The 25,557-nt window shown below is 35.5% G+C and overlaps 1 protein-coding gene across 1 annotated transcript; it reads right to left on the bottom strand.

Moving 5' to 3' along the window:
* Positions 1 to 15,681: 15,681 nt before the first annotated feature.
* On the bottom strand, positions 15,682 to 19,284 carry LOC143547823 (cell division control protein 48 homolog D-like). Its single transcript, XM_077039147.1, has 7 exons — positions 19,209 to 19,284; positions 18,949 to 19,114; positions 18,093 to 18,321; positions 16,941 to 18,001; positions 16,564 to 16,845; positions 16,123 to 16,482; positions 15,682 to 16,041 (listed from the first exon to the last, which is right to left on the bottom strand). Exons 1-7 carry the CDS (start codon positions 19,235 to 19,237, stop codon positions 15,742 to 15,744), a joined length of 2,427 nt encoding a protein of 808 aa, XP_076895262.1. The 5' UTR covers positions 19,238 to 19,284; the 3' UTR covers positions 15,682 to 15,741.
* Positions 19,285 to 25,557: the final 6,273 nt, after the last annotated feature.

Genomic DNA, 25,557 nt, shown 5'->3' on the forward strand with positions numbered 1-25,557 from the left:
CCAAGTGGGCTGTGAAGCTGAGTGCCTATGATATTTAGTATGAGCTTAGAACAACAATCAAATCACAAGCACTCGCAGACTTTGTGGCTGATTTTAGTAGTTACATGCAAAAGGAAGCTGATCTGGAAGTTCAGAAACTTGAAGAAACCAAGGACCCTTGGATCCTCTTCACAGATGGTGCATCAAATGTAAGAGGAAGAGGATTAGGTATACTAGTAAAATAGCCACAGGGGGATATAATACCCCGGTCCATAGCCTGTGAATTCCAAGCTACCAACAACGAGGTAGAATATGAAGCACTTATTGCAGATTTGCTTTTAGCTAAACAAATGAGGATCAGGTATCTTCAGATTTACATAGACTCTTTATTAATAAATAACCATTTTAACGATTCTTGCACCGTAAAGGTGAAAATATCATCAAATATTTAGAAATTTTGAAGGAATTAGCAAAATCCTTTGAAATGTTTAGTATCGTCCAGGTACCAAGAGAGGAGAATGCTAGGGCAGATTCCTTAGTAAACTTAGCATCATCCTTGAAGATCCCAGATGACATAAAGATACCCATTATTCACATTCTTTTCCAGCAATTGGGGAACATGAAGCAATGGAGGTAACAACAGATTATCCTGAAGGCTTTAAGGATCCTTCATCATGTCCAGAAGTAGGATCCTAGATCCTTCCAATCAAGAAATTCCTCCAAGAAGGAGAAATCCCTAAATGGGAAAATCCCAAAGCTTTCAGAATTAAGGTATCACCATTTATTATTTACAGGATATTGTATATAGAAAATCACTTGCAGGTGCCTACTTGAGATGTATTGAAGATCCAGAAATACAAGAAGAGCTCAAAGACTTCCACGAAGATGATTGTGTTAACCATACAGGGAGCATAGCACTGTTCTCCAGGATACTTAGGACATGTTACTTCTGTCCAACAATGAATAAGGATGCTATGGAGTATTCAAATAAATCTGATGCTTTTCAAAGACATTGCAACATCCTTCATCAACCATCAGAACCTATGTATCCTATATCCTCTTCATGGCCTTTCATGAAATGAGGAATGGATATTGTAGGAAAACTACCCAAGGCACCAGGTGGAAAGGTCTTCATGCTTGCTATGACAGATTACTTCTCAAAATGGTTTTAAGCAGAAGCATTTGTTCAAGTCCGTGAAACGAAAGTTATATCATGTATTAAAAGAAATATTATAACTAGATTTGGTATCCCATCTGAAATTATTTGTGATAATGGATCCCAGTTTATTGGTAAAAGAACTACTAACTTTTGTGACAGTTGGGGCATCAAGATGATCACTTCTACACCAGTTCATCCTCAAGCCAATGGTCAAGCAGAGTCAAGCAACAAAATTATCATCAACAACTTGAAGAAGTTAGGATCCAAGAAAGGCAAGTGGACTGAGGAGCTTCCTTATGTTCTTTGGGATAATAGAACAACACCCAAGAATGCAACAGGTCAAACACCATTTTCATTGGTGCTTAGAGCAGAAGCGCTGTGATTCCTACAGAAATGGTGGTTCCTACTGCCAGAACGAGCATCCGGGATCCTCAAGCAAACAACGAAAGCCTTGTCCAGGATCTAGATATTATTTGTCACACCTCGACCAAAGGCGGCGGAACATGCCGGGGTGCAACGGATTGCCCATGAACACAAGACACTATTAAAGTGACAATATTTAAACAATTCATTCATTTCATTACATCAACCAAATAAAAAAAACTTGTTCATACAAATAACCGAATAAATAGTCAAACAAATAAATTGTTCTTTTATATCTAATAACCTAAACGGTCACAAGATAATAGTTCTTCAAGTCTCCAAATCAACCAAGTAATAAACCTGTAACATTGCATAAAATAAACTTTGTCAACACGAATGTTGGTGAGCAATTTTCATAGTTTTGAACAATAAGTATATAATTGATGAAATCCACAACTCGTATATGGAACAATAAATAATAGCTACAATTTAGATATGCAAATAGTAAATAGTTTGAGACTCAAGGAGTTGACTTCCAAACTCACAGACCTCATTATGAATGACGTTGGATGTAACTCGCATCAAATCATCTTCATGGATCTTGATCATAAGATGTTTTGATAATGGTATACTCATTTAGTGTCCTTAGACCTGAGATACATATTAGAACTTTCGTTTATCGAAGAGTATTCTTTGATCATGTTAACTGTTGTTGCGTAACTGCCAACATAAAGGCATTGATTGGAAATATTCTGGAGTTCAGTGGGAGTTGTATGTAATCAAGATGGGATTTTGTACTCTTACATGAAATGTAACAGTTAGACATCTTGGCGCCCTCGTTGATTTAAACTGCTAAAATGTGAGGCCTCACCCAAACGTACTGTGTGTTTTATTGGACCACTTTGACTCAATATTGAGAACTACAATAATTGAACACCTTATGAGATTGATATGATCCATGTCTCATTGTTCAATTAATGTCTCATACGGAAAGGATAGATGACAACGATTACTATAAGTTCATTATCTTGCAATAATGTATTCCAAGATATTTGGTTAATGAATTTAATAATGTCATAATCAGTTGGGGACAACTACGTGTAGCTAGAACACCTCTAGATGTTAGCATTGTGCTACTTGATCCAAAACCGTCCAAGTGGGAGACTGTTGGAAATATGGAGCGGTTCAAGTCAAGTCAACGCGGGCCGACCCGGTTATGACCTGTGAGAGTTACACCGGGGATAACGAACATCAAAGACCGCTTAAATTAGTTAACCGGGCCAGAAATAATTAGCAAGATTAAATGGTGGACAACGCTTTAAGTGTGGTGATTGGGCTTAAGGCCCACTGATTTTATTAACACTAAACCTAATTTGTTTCCTATATAAAGATAGCATATTATCGTAATATCCATATACTTAACATAAACAAGTCACCACACCATAAACCCTAGCCGTTAGCCGCCGGCCACCACCTCAGCAGCCGCACCACCACCCCAGCCGCCGAACCACAGCCGCCGGCCACCTGCACCGCCGCCACTGTTTCACAGCTGCTGCCTATCGCCGCTGTCCGCAGCCACCGCGCCGCCGTCCGCCGCCACGTCGTTGTCGCGCCGCCGCCGGGATACTTGGCTGGATCTTGTTGTGTCTCCTAGCTCCGTTTGTTACTCCTCGGTGTCTCCATCGGTTATTCGCAACCGAGGTAAACTTAAATACGGTTATGGTTGTTTGGTTGTTTCGATCTCGTACTCGTATTGTTGTAACCGGATCATTGCTCGGTTTTGTTATGGTGGTTATGTCACACCCCGACCAAAGGCGGAACATGCCGGGGTGCAAAAGATTGCCCAAAACACAAGACACTATTAAAGTGACAATATTTAATCAACTCATTTATTTCACAAAACAATAAACAACACATCTTGGTCATACAAACAAATTGAACACTAGTAAACAAATATATTGTTCGTTTTACTAATATCCTAATAGTCTTGGTAACGTTTTTCGTCAAGTCCTCAAGTCGATAAAAGTCAAACCTGTAACAATGCATAAAATAATATTTTGTCAACACGTATGTTGGTGAGAAATTTCATAATTTTAGTATATATAATATGAGCGAAATCCACAAACGTATATGAGACTATAAATAAAAGCACCAATCATGGTATATAAAACATATGTAATGAGGATCCTTTCTAATCGGTAACAACCGACATACTCGGATAATGAGGCCCTATTCTACTAGCACAAGGCTAAGTAGTTAGGGGAGCGTATGATCATACTTAATGAGGCTCAACAACAACATAAAAATAAACTCTCGTGCACGTAAAGCATATGAGGCATATAACACACAAAAGAGCAAGTATTCCAAGTATCATACACCCTAAAGTTTGTGGTTTGACAAATGTGTATAATAAATCATTCTGGTTTTGAATAAGTATGCATGTTACCCCCAAAATATAAAAGTGAAAACGGGGAATGAAATGTACTCACCTCAATTAACGAACCGAGAAATAATAAAAGATCGAAATGTAGAAAGCTTGCGAACGAAACGAACGAGTCCAACTTGAAAGCTAAATGAAAACGAATAAATAAAATATATTAATGAACTTGAACTTTAGTTGAAACTTCATTTGAAACATTGGACAAGAAGGTTCGGTTGTTAATCAGGTTATCGGTTAATTTGCTAATGATTAGGGACTCACACTTAATTGATAATTTAAAATAAAATAATATTATTTTATTGGGCTTTTAAATAACTAAACCAATATTAATTAGAAACGAGACGTGTTTTAAAACAAAAGTTCGGTTTTCATAAAAATGAATTGATAATAAAGTTTATAATAATATTATTAATGATAATGATAGAATGATAATAATAATTCTAAAAAAGATATGTTATATATATATATATATATATAAGATAATGATGTTAATAATAATAACAATAATTATTATTAATAATACTAATATAAATTAATACTAATATAGTATAATACTAATATTAATAGTTAAAGAATAACGATCTTAGTATTAAGTAAAATGTTGTTGATAAAAATAATAATAATAAATAATAATATTGATAGTAAGTAATGATACCATACTCGATGTTGGCTCGATTTCTAAACGAGTTCACAAATTAAATATAATAATATTATTGCTAATAATTATGAATAAAAATATGATTTTACTAAATAATAATAATAATAATATGATCTTTATTAATAATAATAACAACTTTAATATTTATAATAATAATGATAAAAATAATAATATTATTAATGGATACATATAATAGTAAGTTTAACATACTAATAATAATTTTTGTGTAATAATATTAGTACCAATAGAATCGAGATTTGTTATGTATAAAAATAATATTAACACCGGCCTAGTATGAGACTTGATCCCGTGACCTCTAGTTCAACAACTAACATACAAATCAAACGAACCATGTAAACCAATGTTAATTAAACCCATACGAAAAATTCATATCTTCATTTCCCAGGTGTTCATCTTTTCCCCAAACCAAACTAACTCCACACCCCTCTCAACCCGTTTCAAGAAGATAACCGATAACATAAAACCGATGTTAACAATCTAGATCCGATATTAGCTATGCGAAAACTGACCACACTAAAACCCAATTACTTTACCTTTTAGATGTTTACGAGTCGCACCTGCCGGAGACGGAAACCGCAACCGGAGGGAGAGGGAGGGAGACGGTGCGAGAGAGAGAGAGAGCAGAGAGAGAGAGAGAGTCGTAAGAGAGAGAGTGAGCCGGAGAGAGGGAGTCGGTGAGAGAGAGAGAGAGGCAGTGATGGTGGTGCACAGCGATACACGGCAGCCGGATTTCCGGCGCCGGAAAAACGACTGAGAAAGGGAAACGGCTGGCGATCGGCGTCGGGTTGGATTACAGGAAGGGAGTAAGGTGGTGTGCGGTGAGAGGTGGTGGCCGGAGGTGGGTGGTGCTCGCCGGATTCTCACTGGAAAATGGAAATCGGCGCCCGAAGTGCCTAGAGGAAGAGGGGGGTGGCGGCTATGTTGTGTGTGTGTGTTAGGGCTCGCCGGAAGTGGTGCCTGCCATGGCGGCGGCGGCCGGAAGTTGGAGAGAAGAAGATGGAGGCTGGGATGTGGTGATGGTGTTAATATGTTAGGATCAGGTTATTTTTCCTTTTTATATGCATAACATATTTTCAAAATTGGCCTCTCAAGTTTCAATCGTTGTTTAACACGAGTTTAAAGGTTTTCAAAGTTTATAACGAGTTTACGAAAAACCGTTTGAACCTCTTATGTTTTTTTTCTTAACAACACTATATTATGACAAACATCGTTTTATTTAAGATTGAGGTCTATAATAATATTATATAATAATTTAATAAAGTTCTAAAAATGTTAAGTCGGTTTAAAAGAAAATAAAAGTTTACAAAACTAATACAGTTCGAGATCTGAATTTGACGAATGTCACAGGTTACTCGTTTATTTTTCGCTGCGTTTTATTTATTTACTTATTAATACGATAAATAACTTTGAAACGAATACTAAAATCGGGTTTAAACCGTTAAACCGTTTCTTTGACCACCGTTGAAACCCAACAAATCATTCAGTACGTATATGGACATCCTCGAATAGAAGAGTTGTGCTTTAGTAAATCATATATACTACTGAATAATGTTTAAATAACTTAAATATTTTTATTTTATGGATTTAACATTTACTCATTTGCTAAGTAATCAAATGCATGCATTTAATTTAGCTTTGAAGGGTGCGAATGAAGCATAATTAATCCTAAAGATGATCCACTTATAAACACAAGAATTACACAATTACAAAACTCCATTATCTTCTACACTCTCAAAATTCCCTCTTGAAGCTTAAGAAGTTTTAGAAGAGTCCCTCCCCTTCATGCAATTATTGTGTTAACTATACCTTGCCAACCCCTTAATAAGGGATATAAGCCTATAAAGTGATCAAGAAAGACCTTCAAATTCCAACACTTCTAGCCATAATTTCCTGATATCTTCTATAAGATTCTCGTTTCTCGAGCCTGAATTTCTCATGACAGCTTTCTATAAACTTATCAGCCAGACGATCAATCTCATTCATCTCATCAACGGTAATCTCAACATCATTACCATTTTTGTTACACATGTTCTTATCTTCAAGCCATCTAAAGTACCCTGAGAGTTGAGACTCTAGAGCCATGTCGTCCACGAAGGAATTCCATGTGGGATCGTAGTAAACGTGATTGTTATACCGTTGGAAACATTTTATTTCTTTTTTTAATTTTCAACAAGCGACGGAGAAACTCATCCAAGATCACATATTCCACGTTTGACCGGTCGGGATGAACCGACACAACTTTGTTAGTTGAACTGGTTCATTGTTTATTAAAATATTAAGTAAATTGGATATATATATATATAAGATGAGTAAGCGACTTTAGATATAAGGCAGAGGCCCATAAATTTTTCATTGGGCTTAACTTAGAATATCTATGCATGGAAGGAAAACCTAGCAGAATTGTAATCAATTTTCATCTTTTCTCGTTTACACTCTTTATTTTTGTAACGGAAACTTTTCATTGAAAAACTAGCGAGAGTAAGAAAAACAAACAATACAAAGTGAAAGTTATAACAAAAAGTTACACCATTCCTTTCGTAACACACTCTTCCAGAGTTCCAGGATTTAATCCACAAAGAGCCCATTTTTTATAATATCACCAACCGTCTTGGAATCGCTCGTAGGATTATGAATGCACCGGCATGTATCACCTTATTCTTTTATGGCCAAGATTGCAAGTGGTATGAACCTTAAGCAAATAACGTACCGTGAACGCATAAATGGGAGGAACATGACACATGTTACTAATAAAGTGCTAGATTAACGTAGAAAAATGGCACGAGATAAGAATATGATCACTTGTTACTTATGCTCGATATATGTCCTACATAACAATGATCCCACATCAACATTTCTTTTACCAAGAGCCGATAACGTAGACAACCTATCCATTTTCTCCTTCCAAACAAAAATCAAAAATGCTAGTTTTCATTTTTGGAACCTAACTATTCCATTTCACAACGAAAGGAGAGCGATAAGCATTGAACAAGATATTTCCATGGAGGCAACCTATAATTTTAAAATCAATAATTAAAACACAACTTTAAAAATACCCATAAAGCAACAAAACTACAACCTTTAAAAGTTAAAACCATGTTTTTAAAAATATTAAAATATTTTTATTTATTAAATGGTATATAATAATGAAATCTTAATTAAGTTCAAGAAAATAAGTATTACGGAGTAATAATTAGAATATGGGGAGAGGGGGGAGTAGGTAATTTGAATAAAAGAGACGTCAACTTCGCATATTTGTAGTGCCCACTTTTATTTTCATTCTTTTTCCTTTTAACTAGTAATGTATTGGTGATGCTATGCACTATGCAGGACCACATTTGATGGCTACAAGACCAGACCAGACCCGACCCGACAAGACCACCTTCTGCTACCATGTCTTTCTTTCTTGGATCAAAGTATGCATAAAAAGTTGGACCGTAAAGAAAATGAGCTTGTACAAAAACAAAAAAAATATATATGTTGAAGGAAAAATTGAGATTACAAGTTGATTATATATTCATGATCATAAAATATGCACGAAAACGTCTTAACGATTCTGACGCATATTTAATCATAAGATAACACATGAAAAATGCTTAGTTGATCTAAAGCTAGCATAACCTTTTATACATGGATTAGAGAAAAACAAAGGATTACAGATTTTCAAATATAAGCCACTAAACAAGTATACCTTTATTGGTTTGTAATCATGGGATCACAAGATATGCCTAAAACGAACGACCCGGACATGTCGACATATAGTCAAAAACGGGTTGTTCGACTATCAAACCTAAATTAGTTCATATGGAGCCATTGGCATAACCATGATATTTTTTACTGGTGTTATATTTCAATGTCACTTGACTGTTGGATACATAAAAATACAAAATACTACCATTTTCACATGACACTAATCTTTAGTTCTTTACCACTTCCGCATCCGTTCCGCTTTGAGCTCTGGTTTCAATGTCGTCATAAATATTTTCAAGTTCATCATTCTTTTTAATAATATTTTATTGCAAAATGTTTAATCACACATTATTAATTCTCGTGTGTGGCTACTTGTGTAATTAGTTACGTCTTCTTGACACGTTTTAATCTATAAAATGTCACTTTAATGTTAAGTTTATTGCTAATAAAAACCTCAGGCCTTAAACAAATCTTTTATTTTAAAACACTTAAGTTTAACACTTTTTGCTAAATCTACATAAATGGCGTGCAGTGATTCAATAACGGGCCAGAATGACCCAAAACCGAACTGGCTCGTGTGGTGCTGGTACCACACCACTTTTAAACTTGGTTCCTAGAGTCTAGCTATCCAAGTTTAATTCTCAATTTGAAATAAGGTGCTATATATAAATTTTCTGACTAAGTCATATAAACAATCCAATTCTAGGATCTAAACATGGGATGCTAAACAAAACAAACTTAAAACAATACTATACCACTAAACACGCGTGGCCATAAACCTAGTCGTGAGAGAATCATTCGAGAGCACATCATCCTCACCTGACAATCTCTCTCCCACGGTCAGTACTTTTCTTCTGATTGCGTCTACCCTGTTTCTTGTTCATGTAGTAAAGGAGTTAGCAGCGCGTACATGAGGTTTATTTTGGATGAATACCATTTGAGGCGCAAAAGAAGACTTCTGCCAATACTCAAAAGGTAGACTTATTACCAACTGGAAGCAATTCATTTAGATACAGGGATCATGAGCATTGATAGAATTGAGTTTAGTGTGTTTGGGTCAGTTTTGAGTTAAGCATACAAACACGTTAAGCTAAATAGGTCCTGCTTGTTCACAGGTTCACCCATCTAATCTGTTTTCTTATATCATTAAGGAAATTGTTTTTTATGTTCTAAACTTGAAACTAATTGACAAATTTGTATCAAAAGTTAAAAAATTTATTGACATTAGATTGATAGTCTAAACATAGTTGTTTTATAGATATTTGTATTTTTGGTTTGTTAATATTCCTTTTTTAAACCTAAATCAGCAGTAACACACCATAACCTTTGTGAAGCTTCAATTTCAAGATCAGTACTCCAAACATTCCAATATTAATGTATTCTACAATTAAACGAACTAGGACTTCTACAGATTTGTTTCCAATTTTCAGGTAAATTTCAATTATAAACTTAGAATCAATCAATAGCAAAACTTTGATTGAACGAACTTTGAAACGAAAACTTAAATCAAGTTTAGTTTGAGCAGAACTTGAAATTGAAAGCAAAATTGAACGTAGTTTTTGATTTGAGTGAATCTACCAAACAAATATTTTTAGTGAGCGAAATCTTAATTGATAGAATGAACCTATTACAATTCAAACATATATAAACTAATGACAAGCATATAAGTCATCTTTGCAAAATCGTGTTAAAATAAATTGTTTTACACGTAAAATAACATATAAGTTAAGTAAAATTAATTTATCTTGTTTCAGGTGATTCAGTTATGTACATTATGTGGAAATGAGTTGTTTTTACATGTAAAACACATAATTTGATAAATCAACATATAGTAACTTCTAAACACCGCCCTTACTTACGGTAGCTTTACTGTTGAATGATCATCTAATGCTAATTGGCTAAGCAAAATTAACACCTAATGTGCCATATGGGGGTTTTCAAGGTCAAAATCAACTAAATGGCCTCAAATTCAACATTTCAAGTAGTGATAAATATATACTAATAACTAAATCCAACACATAAATACAATCATTCAATTTCAAACTAAAAATGAAAGAGAGAGAGAGAGAGAAAGCATACTGAGAATCGAGTAAGATTAGATCCCAAACAGACATTCTTCAAGTCTAAATATGAGTTGTAGCAAATTCTTAATAATAATTAAAAAAAAACACATACCAAGACAAATGGATGAGCCATGTTTATATCAGTTTATCAACATGGTACTCACTTGAGACCCGCAACATGATATCAGAATTCCTGTAGTTGATATCTATGCACGATTAAAAAGCATATCCATCATCAAAAATTAAAAAATGTCAAACAGGTAAATCAATAATTGATGAACAGATAACTGACCCATGTCATTTTAAACTTATGGTGAATCACAAAATAAAATTAATGAAGCTAACAATAAATATCTCTCTTGAATAATCACAATAATGATTTTACATGTAAAATCTTAACGAAAGTTATTATTTCATGTTAAATGTTAACGGAGTGTTGTTTCACCTGTTAAATTTTATCAAATAAGTAGATAAAAAAAAATATCTAAAATAGCAACAATTCCAAAAACTAGGTGAATTACCATTCAACAAATTTAGGTGAAATTGCATACAATAGTCTCAAATGTAAAATATCTAAAACACCATTCATATATGAGAATCAAATCAAACTAAAATATATATTCCTTATAAACTAACATAATAGTGCTCACATTGTCTATCGTCTCAAACAAAAAGTAATTAATATATTTATGCGCTTAATTTGTAGAATAAAAGTTAACAATGAAAAAATACAGGTGTTGTTGCAGGTTCTGATCGGCGGAGAGCGACAAAAGAACTGAACAAAGGCGAGCGCGCGTAGAAACTAGTCAGTGGTGAGCGGCGGAGGAATAACACCTTAAAAGCTGATAAAATAACTACGATAACAAAACATCATATTTGAAATACATACATAACTTGCCACTTTGCAGATAACATATTCAATCAAACAAACAAATTACAATTAGGCATACCTGGTTATATCTTGGGGATTTCATAGTAAAGAACGCGTTTCGTGGGCTTAAACAGGTACCTAGAATGATACGTTGAGCGAAATACATCAACAAACAGACCAAATTGTAGACCCGCATACAAGATGATTGGCAACATTCCAAACACACATAAAAGTATTGGCAACCATAATAAACAATGATCAAAGAGTATGGCAAAGCTGATTATGAAGCAGATTATCATCGTCACGATTCATGCAAACAGAGTTAGTAGGCCAGTTAGCAACAGGACGGGTAATTGCTTCAAGAATTCACTTTTAGCGAAACTAGACATGAGGATGCATAAAAATGAGGCAGCTGAAGTAATAGCCGAGAATACAGATGTAGCAGCCACGAGAAGGAAAACTTAAAGACCCATTGTTTTTGTCATCAGTTTGAGCGTATCCGCCCAGAACTGAAAATGTTACAGGAAATACTACCGCGACAATAAGTATAGCCACCACCATGCACTGATTGGCGGTTTGTATCATCTATTTCTCACCCTTTGATTTCAATTCATTATGACCCACTCTGAATAATTCCTGTGGGGTTAAACCATCCACATTCTTCCGATCTCTATAAGAAAAAGGAATCATTTTCTCGACTTCCTACAGAACATACAAACTAAAATAGTTATGCACTATCCAATTACATTAATACTTTAAAAAATGTTAGTCAATATATACCTGAAACCACATGAGTTCTCGTTGCATTTGTAAAGCAGCTTCTGACACAACTTCGAGTTGTTTTTGTTTGGGACAAGCCCCAACTAAATGCAACATATTGTTCCCACGCTCATCTTTGAGCGGAGTAATCAGATCCTTCATTGCACCTATCTCATACAGCAAGTTGTAGATGCCCACGTGACGATACTGCACAGCTATATGGAACATACTTAGTCCGTTTTTGTTTGTCTTCCATATTAGATCAGGGTATTTGCGTATGAGCTCAATTAAACAACACCCGAGAAGATGAGCTATATGGAACATACTTAGCCCGTTTTTGTTTATTGCTGCAGAAATGGGCAACACTGTTTTTTTAATTGAGCTCATACGCAAATACCCTGATCTAATATGGAAGACAAACAAAAACAGGCTAAGTATGTTCCATATAGCTGTGCAGTATCGTCACGTGGGCATCTACAACTTGTATGAGATAGGTGCGATGAAGGATCTGATTACTTCTATCAAAGATGAGCGTGGGAACAACATGTTGCATTTAGTTGGGGCTTGTCCCAAACAAAAACAACTTGAAGTTCTGTCAGGAGCTGCTTTACAAATGCAACGAGAATTCCTGTGGTTTTAGGTATATATTGACTAACATTTTATAAAGTATTAATGTAATTGGATAGTGCATAACTATTTTAGTTTGTATGTTCTGTAGGAAGTCGAGAAAATGATTCATTTTTCTTATAGAGATCGAAAGAACGTGGATGGTTTAACCCCACAGGAATTATTCAAAGTGGGTGGTTCAGAAGATGCTTTGGGCTTTTGATCCAAATCTTTAGCTGCACTCCCAGTAGTAGGCTCTGGAAGCCTATTTTCACACGGTTGATGCGCAATAAACATCCAGGAAAAGAGATCTTTACTCATTTTGAATATGGATTTCTCAACGATACTTGACTTTGTTTCAGAAAATGCTTCAGGCTTACCAGCCAATATTGCTAGTAACTTGGTTTCACTACCAAGTAACTATTTCTAGTTGAGGATACCTTGTAACTATTTCTAGAGCGATATCTGAAAAAGATTTACGATTACTTGGTGAGGGAAAAAATTTACAACAAAAGCAACAAGCTAAATAATGAAAGCAAGATCAGTCCTAGCACTATAACAACCAAAATGTAAATATAAATGTACAATGCTGCAAATATATGCATAAATAAGCAATGTAATCTGTCTAATGATCTGGTTCACGACTATAAAGATTATGATAAACAGTGCAATACTAAAAACATGCTTACCGAACATGCCACTCTCGGAACATCTCTCTAGAAGCCAGCCATGATTTTTCGTTGTCCAACCTTCAGCATCACACAAATCTTTTGAATTCTCAAAAAGATACTTCACAACTTCATAATTTCCAAACAGAGCAGCCGCATAGAGTGGCAATGTTTCGCCAGAACCTGGGATCGCCGGCAAGTTCTTGTTCTTTCCCACCATAATCTTAACTGCTTCAACATTCCCCGCTGTAGCAGCTAGGTACATGGCAGTGTTGCAATCTTCATTTTCGAGCTCCAAGTCGCCCGGTTCCATCAAATCAACAAGCTTCCTCACAAACGCAATCACGCCAATGGGATCGCCGTTAGTGGATGCTGCTATGTGAAGCGCCGTTTCCCCATGGTCAGTAATACTATACCTTACCAACTATGGGTTTCTTTTAAGAATTGTGTCTGCCACTTTCCAGTTACCAATAATGGATGCCTCGTACAGAAGGACAGCAATTTTGAGGTAATTGTTCAAAAAGTTCCAATGCAAATAGTTAATACCTCATACGTACATATCAAATACTTTTTTCGCTAAGAGCATTTGAATTCCATCCCCCACCCTTAACCTCATTTTTAAATTTACGGGAATTTGCCAAAAATCATTACAAATACCTCTACATCCATCCTCAATATTTTCTTCTATGCACTCAAACCATATGTGCAAATTGAAAATCAACAAATTTATGTTTATGAATTTCACAATCCGATCTCATAAACAAAATCAGTTTCACAAGATGAAAAATTGAAGAAGTTAGTAACAAAAAATTCACATTTGTAATCTGAAGTTACTCATTCTACTTTAATTTTTAACATATCCGTATTGATCTAAACATATTTAAACTGAAGTCATATTTGAAAAATCTTAGTCCGCCTAGTGCAAAGTTACTATTTTCTTAAACAAGCAGTGAATTCAATAGTAAAGAAGTTTAACGGATATATACCTGCAATTAAAATTAAACTTCGCACGGGTAGTTTCCGATTATATCGTTTTTTGTTAGCAACTGTAACGCTAGCCATTGTCTTTGACCCGTTTGTAGATCCAAACACACAGAATTGATGATTGTGGCCCTTAATCACCAGAAGATTTACCGCCGTGGAGCCGGTAACAAAGAAAGCCTCGCTATTAGGGTTTGCAAATCATATACGGAGGTGGCAATTTATTTGGGTTGGGTTGGACTAAGGGTGATACAAGGATAGGATGGTTTTTTTTATTAAATGTCAGGCGGTTCGCTTCTTGGAGCGGGTGCAGAAGGTGATCCAATGTGACTCGCAGAGCCCGAGGAAGCAAGGATTTATATTTGCGATTCAAAAGGGGATAGCGGCGCAGCTTGTTGCTCGCTTACCCATTATCCAGATTTAGTTCGGTTTGTGTTATATATAAAAGTTAGATGTGTTTTATAAAAAAAAATAATACATGGGCTGATTTAAACAAAAAAAAATGTTAGGATGGATAAAGGCCAGGTTAAGGTAATCTTAAAAAATTCAAATAAATTAATTAAAAAATATTATAATTCAAATATAATAAAAAACAAAAACAGTAAAACAACTAAAATGTTTTCCCCGTTATTCTGGTTCATTAAAAAAGAAAGAAAAAAGAAATCTGGGAAATTTCGGTTTAGCTTTAAGTTTTAGTTTAGCTCATAGGTTTCAGTCTTTTCAGTTACTTTGTTTTGTTTTGGTCGGTTTTTTCTTTTTCATTTCAGTTCAAGTTCGGTTAATATTTTGCGTTTCGGTCAGTGTTTTCGGTTTTAGTGTTTTTGATTCGTTTTGGTCAGCTTTTCGATTGCATTTCACTTTTTTTTTTGTTTTCTTTTTGGTCAGTTTTTCGGTTTTTTTGTTTCGTTTTGGTCAGTTTGGTGATTTTGTTTCGTTTTGGTTAGCTTTTCAATTGCATTTCACTTTTTTTTTTGTTTTCTTTTTGGTCAGTTTTTCGGTTATTTTGTTTCGTTTTGGTCGATTCGGTGTTTTTGTTTCGTTTTGATCAGCTTTTCGGTTGTATTTCGCTTTTTTGTTTCGTTTTGCTCAGTTTTTCGGTTTCATTTCGGTTTTTTTGTTTCATTTTGGTCGTTTTTCTATTCCGGTTCAGTTTCGTTTAGTTTTTTTTGGTCGGTTCGGTGTCTATGTTTCGTTTCCATGGGTTTCGGTTGAGTTTTGTTTCGCACTTGATAGTCTGGGTTTTGAATTAGATAAATTTTAGATAAATGGTTACCACTACGCTTAGTCGCAAACCTCTACTACGCCTAGTCGCAAAAATAAAAAACACTTGCAAAGAATTAAAGTAAAAGACATTCACAGAGCTATTTTAATCCACAAATTCAAGAAACATTTCATAAACATAAATTCAAGGAGGAATAAGTCATGTAAAACAAAAGCATAAAGTTTACGTAGATAACAAAAGTTCAAGATAAAGTGTGCTTCAACTTTAGTTATACAAATCATCATCATCAGCTGCACCAGCAGACGCAGCAAACGGGTCCGAAGCACCACCAGCAGCAGCGGCTGCACCACTCGTCTCAAACCTAAACTCAGACCCAAACCCTCTGGACTGCTGCAGTGTCTGAGCAAATGCCTGGTATTTGCGAATGTCAGCATCACTAACACTCCTTCGCGCAAACTTCATGGATTCCTCAAAATGTGCTGCCTTAATCTCCGCCACCTCATCCGCCACATCCTCCTCCATAGCCTCCGGGTTCTCGCTCCTCCTCTTCTCCCTCTCAATATCCTGTAATTTAAAAACCATTTATTTATTAAGTTATAAAGTTACGATCAAATTACTAAAATACCCTTTAATATCTACACTTACCTTCTCAATATTCTCACGAATGGCGTATTTACACGCACGCTGGCAGATTTCGGTGATATCAGCACCGCTGAATCCTTGAGTGTATTTAGCAAGAGCGTGAAGGTCAACGTCTTTTGCAACAGGTGATTTCCTTAAAGCTGACTTGAAAATCGAGTAACGAGACTCCTCATCAGGGAGAGGAATGTAAATTAGCTGGTCAAGACGACCGGGCCTCAAAAGAGCTGGGTCAATGATATCGGGTCGGTTAGTTGCACCAATGATGAAAACCGTCTTCTTGGCCGACATCCCGTCCATTTCAGTCAGAAGCTGGTTCAAAACCCTGTCAGCAGCACCTCCTGCATCTCCTTGACTGCTTCCTCTCTGTAACAATTGCAATTAAATTAATATATACATCTTTATATTTATATTATAATATGTTGTATATAACAGAACATAACAAACCTGGGTTGCAATGGAGTCCAGCTCATCAAAAAACAAGACACAAGGGGCGGAACCACGGGCCTTGTCAAAGATTTCACGAACGTTGGCTTCACTTTCACCAAACCACATGGTTAGCAATTCTGGACCCTTGATGCTGATGAAGTTAGCTTGGCATTCATTGGCTATAGCCTTGGCTAGAAGTGTTTTACCACACCCGGGTGGCCCGTAAAACAAAACTCCCTTGGATGGTGACATCCCAAATTTCTCGAACTTCTCAGGGTGCTCAACTGGATATTGTACGGTCTGCATAACAGATTAATATATATTAGGACACCATTGTGAAACGAACTCGTAAATAATATTATAAAGAACAAATTAAGATAAAGATGTGATAATACCTCTTGAAGCTCTCTCTTAACATTTTCAAGCCCACCAATATCTTCCCAACTAACATTAGGAACTTCAACCACCGTCTCACGAAGAGCAGACGGGTTACTTGTACCAAGAGCGGTTCTAAAATGCTCATTTGTAACCGCCATTGAGTTGAGAATCTCCGCATCAATTGACTCGTCTTCCAAATCGATCACATCCATCTTCTCACGAATACACTGAAGTGCTGACTCAGTACACAAAGCCGCCAAATCAGCACCCACATACCCATGTGTCTCCTTAGAAATCTTTTCCAAATCCACGTCCTCAGCCAGCTTCATGTTCTTGGTATGAATGCGGAGAACCTCGAGCCGGCCCACTTCATCAGGAACACCGATGTCAATTTCCCTGTCAAACCGACCGAACCTCCTCAAAGCCGGGTCAATGCTGTTGGGCCTGTTGGTTGCACCCATGACAATAACATGAGCCCGTGATTTCAGCCCGTCCATTAGAGTCAAAAGCTGCGAGACAATTCTTCTTTCAACTTCTCCGTTTGTTTTGTCACGTTTGGGAGCAATCGAATCAATTTCATCAATGAAAATAATTGCAGGAGCGTTTTTCTCAGCTTCCTCAAAAGCTTTCCTAAGATTACTCTCACTTTCACCAGCCATCTTCGACATGATTTCCGGCCCGTTTATACAGAAAAAGAACGCACCAGTTTCATTTGCGACAGCTCGGGCAATCAAAGTCTTACCCGACCCAGGAGGTCCGTAAAGAAGAATACCCTTTGGTGGTTTGACACCAATTGACTTGAAAAGCTGAGGATGTCTTAAAGGCAACTCCACCAACTCACGGATTTGTGCCATCTGTTTGCGGACCCCACCCACATCATCATAACCGATTTCATCTAATCGATCTTCATCCTCCCTTCTAATCGGCTCGCCTTCACAGAAGATCTCAGTATCGGGCGCAACAACACAATACTCAGCAGGATCGGTTTCGATAACCTTAAACTCAACAGACCGCATTCCTCCCCTCACAAGGAAAAAGTCGCCCTTTCTCACAGGTCTGTATGCTTCCAAAAAGTATGCTGAAAACAAAATATATCTTATATTAGCACATAATTAACATAAGCATGATAAGTTAATCTGCAAAACAATATATTTTAAAACCGAACTTACGTTTCAAATAAGCATCAAAGAGATTGCCAGTAACACCTTCAATGGTATCATCAACAGGAAGGATATGCACCCGTTTGCCATACTTGACATCAGGGCACTGATGGACGGAGATCACATCACCGAGCCTGACTCGTAGGTTAGCCCGGACAACCTTGTTCATCCTAATTTTGGGCTCTTCACAAGTGTCGTCAGCAAGAGCTATGCAGACAGTATCTTTTCGCTTCTTTCCCTGTAAATAGAAAGAAAAAAATCATTAAAAATCTCAGTAAATAAAGTTTTGTGAGCAAAATAGAAGATCCTATGACTAACATCTTGAGGTGAATAAAAAAGCAAACCACAAGTCACACTTATTTATTTAAAAAAAAAAACTTATATCATAGTGTTATTTTAGCCAACTTATACCCTAATATTCTATCTTCAACACTCTAGCAGCAAAAAGAGTTGATCTTTAAACTAATAGCACAATCCAAGTTCACCAAACATACCAATTCAAAGACTATACACATCTAACTTCAGAATAACAATGAACCCATGAATCTATGATTAGGAATGTAAACGAGCCAAGGTTAAACAAACTCGAGCCCCAGCTTGTTGTTTTAGTAACTAACATATATTTATATAACAACTAGTATTACATATAAAAGCAGTAATCATAAATATCCATGTAATAACTAATTATAAAACCATATAAACAAAACATTTAACTACTTAATTAAATAAACAAACGACCCCGACCCGAGCACCCGTATAACTAGATCATAACACAAACAGGTTAAAATCAGATCCAAAACCCCAACCCTATAACACCAAATCAACACCACCAATAATAATAATAATAATAAAAGAAAAAGGCTACCTTGATGAGAATAGTGTCTCCTCTAAACAACTGCAGCTTCTCCATGGTGTCAGGATGCAAAGCCACAACAGAGTTATCATCATTAATGGCTTCATCCACCACCAGCCTGTTCGCAGCCTTCTTCCGTTCCAATATCGCCGTACTGTAGTCTCTCTTTGTCCCCTTACTGCATTCAAAATCAAAACTTTATGTCAAAAATCAAATCTTTATATTAAAATTGAAACACTTTAAATCGAAATCGATGAATTAGGGTTGCTTACGAGTCGGATGATTCCGCTTGATTACTCATGATTCTTGATTGCAGATCGATTGAAGAATGAATTTGGTGATTTGGGTATTTGATTTGAGAATGAATAATGTGAGGGTTTGGGTAAAGAGGATGAGTGAATATATAGAGATTAGAATCCTTTCTTGTTAGGAAAGAAAACTATATCTTTTCTTTTTTTAACATTATTATTATTATTATTATTATTATTATGTATATCTTTAATTCTTTTTTTCAAATTTTAAACTTCAAATAAAATAATTACTTACTAATGGTAAGAAAATTGCTCACACTATAAAATTTTAATTCGAATCATATATTTGATTGTTTATATGATGAATGGATTTTTAGATAAAATGATTAATTACACATAATAATAATAATAAAATTAACTTAATTCCGCATTTAAATTCGATGGCATAGTAAACCTAGTATGAAATTCGTGATTGATAAATTGGATGTGGCTCAATGGTAGAGCACTCACTTCACAAGTGAGAGGTCGAAGGTTCAAACCTCACTATCACCAATTTATATGGGAGATATGAGGGATGACCCTAGCTTGCCAGGGTTCGAGTCTTGATCTCACCCGGTTTTACCGACTCCTCGCTATCGTGCCATTTGGCGGGCGTGAGGTCGGGTTTTATCCGATGAATCCCTTAATAGGTGGACCGCTAGGGGCTCCGTCCGTCCGGATTCGTGACCGGCTCGGGCTACCTTTAGCCAATGGGGGCAGCGTACGAAGTACCCGGCGTTACTTAGTTGGTCGTTCAAAAAATGAAATCTGTGATTGTGTTCGGGTGGACATAACACATTTAATCCGTGTAATTTTTACTTGTTTTTTATGTTATACGATAATCTGATTAAGTATTTAGTGATAATGTTTAAAGTTAAAATAAAAGATATAAGTTTATATAGTGGGTTGGTAATTATATTATATGCTTTTTTGTATTTTTCTTTGTAAATATGTAATTTTGGAGTATTAATATGGAAAACAAAATTTAGGGTTAAACTTGTCGACTGTTATGTCGAATTATGGAAAATGTGTCTTGTTTAGGCTAATGCATCTAATACGATAGTGTTGTTCTAAATAATAATGTGTCTAAAACGACTGTCAGATCGATTTTCTCGTTGTGTTAAGTTTGACCCATTAACTAACAAAGATACCCCATTTTAGTTGATAGTTTTAGCAATGATTGTTGGATTGGCCTTAATTGTTTTGGACTTTGTTTTATTAATTTCCTTTGGAATTAATCGCTTTAAAATGGTATTTGAGTTACCATACTATTTTAGATTTTCAATCTTTAATATTTAATCTACATATTTTGACGGTACCAATATGTCTAAGTACAAGCATAAGCAGTTTCTAGAATGTTAGTTAATCTCGAATGTTCCTATAGTTTCAAATAAGCATATTATTTATATAGATAAAATTACATTTGTATTTTTAGCAAATAATAATAATAATAATAATATAGGTTATAATTAAAATGTTAGTTTTTCATCACACTCTAAAAAATAATCATAGTCATTAAATTATGTAATGGATAGTAAAGATTAGAAAAAATTATTCACTATAAGAAAAATTGTTAACGGTATATTATGGTCATACATGTTTCATTCTTTTTAAGCTTACAACTGACACAAAACTTATAGCATTTAACTTGAATACAAAATGTTTAAAAGTTTCTAAGTTGCATAAAACTTTTAGCTTTTCTTTTTTTGACACAACATTTTTAAACTTTACAAATTAGTCACAAATTATTTTTAACTTTTAACACAAACACTTTTCTTCTTTTAACATTGATCACAATATTCAATTTTACATTAGCGCATCGAATTGAACTGATACCTACCGACTTGTAGTTGCGTCACGCGGCGACGTGCCGGTTTTAAGCAGTTATAGAAGAGGGTTTGGATCTTTCGAGTTTCCGGCCTAGTAAAAAGCGGAGGTGTCAGGGTTCCTTAGTGAATCAAGTTCGAGCATCACATAATGTGGAGTCTCCAACCTGTTATCAATACAAAGAAACTTACAAGGTAGGGATGAACAAAATCGTTCTTGATACCAATTGGTCCCGGTACAGTGCCGATACGGGTACCGAATCATGTCACACCCCGACCAAAAGCGGCGGAACATGTCGGGGTGCAACGGATTGCTCAAGAACACAAGACATTATTAAAATGACTATTTAAACAACTCATTCACTTCATTTAATCATCAAAAGTAACACAACATCGTTCATACAAAATAACACCAAACCCAAGAAATAAATTGTTCATTCTTTTAATAACCTAAACGGTCTCAAAATAACGTAGCATCTTCCAAACTCCAATCAACCAATAATTAAACCTGTAACAATGCATAAAATATAATTTGTCAACACGTATGTTGGTGAGCAATTTCATAGTTTTGAGTATATATATTATGAGGCAAAATCCACAACTCGTATATGAAACTATAAATAAAAGCAACAATTACGGTATATAAATCATAAATAAATGAGGATCCTTTCTAATCGATAACAACCAACATACTCGAATAATGAGACCCTATTCTACTAGCACAAGGCTAAATAGTTAGGGGTGCGTATGATCATACTTATTGAGGCTCAATAACAACAAGATAAACACCCGTGCACGTAAAACATATGAAACATATAACACACAATAGAGCAAGTATTCTAAGTATCATACACCATAGAGTTTGTGGTTTGAGGATCGAGTATATTAAATCATTCTTGTTTTGAATAAGTACGCATGTTACGCCCAAAGTATAAAAGTGAAAACGGGGGATGAAATGTACTCACATGAAATAAGTAACTTGAAGGATTAGTTTGCGAATAAATTGAAAGGTAAGTTCAACGAGCAAGACCTATATTAAAAAAGGTCTTGAATTAGTAGATGGTCTTAAAAGTTTTAAAGTAAAATAACATGACAAGTAAGATAAATAATTAAAGTTTGGGAGTTAAAGTGTAAATACATAAGCAATTAAAGTAACGGTTTTTGAAAAGTAAATTTACTCGAAATCGGGTCTCGGTATTCTATTCGTTAGTTTTACTTAACCTTTGTTAAGTAAATATATGGGTATAATTATGATATTGCAAAACCCTTTGTTAAATAGATACTAAGACGAGATTTTACGAGTGTCCGGATTTGTCGGTTCGAGTCTTGATAATTGGTCAAACCCGAAGCCGAGATTCCAAAGTGATAAATGTTATGAGATAACTCAATGAAATCAAAAAAAAACTTAACCAAGTGTGTAGTTCTATTAGGAAGAACCTCAACGTTCGTTAAGCGAGTGTTTGGCTTTGTTGGTCCAAACTTGTTATAAAACCAAGTTGGATCCAACATGCCAAGTGTTTTGAGAAAATAATTAAAATTAGTTTATAATATAGTTTTAGAGAAAAAATACGAGATTCGGTGGCCCAAAACACAACTAGTGTGTCTTAAGCGAGTGAACCCGGTTTAGTTCGGTCTTGGCTCGGTCCTTGACTCGGAATAAGACCGAGAATGGTTACCACATACCCAATACCACATAACTTATTAAAATAAATTTAAGAATGATAATACTCAAGTCTTGCATACAACATGTTAATAATAGAGTATTTAAACAAGAGTTCGGTTTTGGTCTGTCCTTGACTCGGAATGAAACCAAGGATGGTTGCCACATACCCAAATACCATTGAACTATTAAAATGATTTGTAAACTAAAATGATTAGAAACTAAAACAATTATAATAAGCTTAAACAAATTTAAAGTGTTAACAAGGACTATAATAGTCCTCCATGTAGCCTTGTCTACAATACACCTAAACCGACCATGGCCGGAGAAGGGAAAGCCAAGGAAACAAGGGAAGTATGCTTTAAACAAACTATAATAATAAGCTTTAATTAACAAGAATTAGTTAGAACAAAGATTAGAATTAGTTTGACCTTGAGAAGTCAAACTATCAAGAGTTTGAAAGATGAATACTTAGATCTAGATTGGGAGAGTTTTGAGGAAGAATGAGCAACAAAAATGGGTGCATTTGACTTGTATTTATAGTGGAAAAACAAAGGTTACCCATAAGAGTTATGCATGCATTTTGATTGGTTAAAATAGTCAAACTAGGTGGATGATGGTGGAAAAAGTAAGGGTTATCCATTAGTTTAAAACACTTTTAGCTTTGGCTGTTTGGCGATTTGGGTCCCTGAAGTTCGTCTTAAGTCGTTTTTAATAATAAAAGGGTGTTTTAAGACACCATAAAGGGTGTTTTCTTGATCCCACAATTGTGAAACATAAAACCCAATATTTAATTAATAACAAAGGATCCGAAAGACAAAATGGGTCGGGTTTATGATACAAGTACAAATACAAGTTAAACCGAAAATGACGAATGTCATAAATCGGTACCAAAGGTTTAAGTTTCGGGATCGATACGGTACCGGTATTTCCCGATTTTTTTATCTTCGGTACCGGTACTTTCCCGGTACTGAACCAAATATTTTGGTACCGGTACCAAGAATTTGCGATTTTCAGGATCGGTATTTTCGGTACCGGTACCGGTCGGTACTGTGCTCATCCCTATTACAAGGTTTGATTCTTTATACTTTGGCCACCAAAATTTTGTTATTTGTACTTGGACTAAATTTTGGTTCTTTGTACATTGAACACCAAAAGTTTGTTCTTTTTACTTTGGCTACCAAAAGTTTCTTTGTACTTAGGTCACCATAAGTTTCTTCTTTGTACTTTGGTTGCTGCAAGTTTATTCTTCAAACTTTTGCCTCAAAGTTTTACACCTTCACATTTTTGGCACAAGACTTTTAGACTTGGAAAGTTTTGTTCTTTGAACTTTTGCCGCCAAAGTTCACACCTTTACACTTTTGGCACGAGACTTTTAGGCTTACGACTTTGGCGACAAAACTTTTACACTTTTACAAATTGCGTAAAACTTTTATGTAACATTCGTCATTTTCGGTTCTTTTTGTATTTGCTTTTATATCAAAACCCGACCCAATTTGTAAACTGAATCTTTCAATAATATAAAATAATGGGTTTTTATGTTTCATAATCATCTCTCACTTTTCGGATTTCGAAAACACCTTTTAGTGGTCATTAAAACACTTTAAAACGCCTAAAATGACTCGAAAACGACCCGAAACGATTTGCGAACCAAACTGGACCAACCCCCCTGGAAGCGCCGCGCCGCGCGGACCAAGGGGAGAGGCCTGGTCGCGCATGGCCTAGTCCCACCAGCTCACTTATTTCCGGATTTTGGTTGTTTGTTTGTATTGTTTGACTTGTTAAACCTTTTTAAACTCATGAAACTCTTGATATAAAACATAGAAAACAACTTTGATCACTACCCTATGTAACATCCCAAAATTTCAAGTAATAATATTTTTTATTATTTCTTATAATAATCGAGTTTACTTGATTTGGCTAGGAAATAATTAAATAATAAAGGTATGATAAGTAGGCTAATCAAAGGGAAGTAATTATGGACCAAAAAGGAAAGATGAGTCTTAGGTCCATGGGCGTAAGGAAGTATAAATACCCCCTTAACCCTAATTATTTCCATTTCCATCCATTCTACACATTTTCCTAAACCATAAACACACACACATTCTCCTATTTACGCCGAGGGAGAAGGAGAGGGATCCAAGACCAAATCCAAGTCGAATACCGATAGATATTGGTTACTCAAGCTAAATACAAGATCAAGGTTCATAACCAAGGCTAGCCGTAACCTAGAAATATCAAAAAGGTACGTTCTCTATGATTAAAGGTTACGTTTTTATGAACGGTTTGCCATAAAACTTAACCCTATAGTAGATCGGGTCTAAATTTTTCATAAAATCGCAAACTTGATGATTTAAATGGACTTAGTGGACTCATGGTTAGATACGGTTCATAAAGGAAACCCTAGATCTAGCCTAGGACGTTTTAAAATATAGAGGTCCAAGCTTTATGCTAGAAACGGGTTAAATCTTGATAGTGGGATGATATTGGACGTTTAACGGCTAAGGAGAGTAGAAATGATGGTAAAAATATACGATATGGGCTGTTAAATTGTTACCTAAGCCTAGAAAGGAAAATCTAGATAGAAAACATGAACTGAAAGCATCAGACCTGAGTACTCGGTCACCATGACTTTCGGTGAGGCTGGGAGTTCTCGGTCAAAGCTGAGAGTTCTCGGTCAAACTGGGGGTTCTCGGTCAAGGTTTATGGTTTTCGGTCAACGTTCTCGGTCAACCAAAGTGTTCTCGGACACGAGTTCCCTGCCAAGGGGTTCTCGGCTGATCAATTCTCAGTTGGGCCCAGATAGAGGACAGTTGGGCCTGAATTAACTAAGTCCTCATGAAGC

This window comes from Bidens hawaiensis, unplaced genomic scaffold (genome assembly GCF_021521415.1).
Source record: "Bidens hawaiensis isolate Kalapana, Puna unplaced genomic scaffold, B.hawaiensis_p1.1 tig00014833_1, whole genome shotgun sequence".
Lineage (NCBI taxonomy): Eukaryota > Viridiplantae > Streptophyta > Magnoliopsida > Asterales > Asteraceae > Bidens > Bidens hawaiensis.

Excerpts from the sequence above, each read along its gene's own strand:
- LOC143547823 (XM_077039147.1), bottom strand. The coding sequence starts at position 19,237 with ATGAGTAATCAAGCGGAATCATCCGACTC. Across the intron at positions 18,322-18,948 it reads GAGACACTATTCTCATCAAG|GGAAAGAAGCGAAAAGATAC; the intron begins GTAGCCTTTTTC and ends TTCTATTTACAG. Across the intron at positions 18,002-18,092 it reads CTTTGATGCTTATTTGAAAC|CATACTTTTTGGAAGCATAC; the intron begins GTAAGTTCGGTT and ends TTTTGTTTTCAG.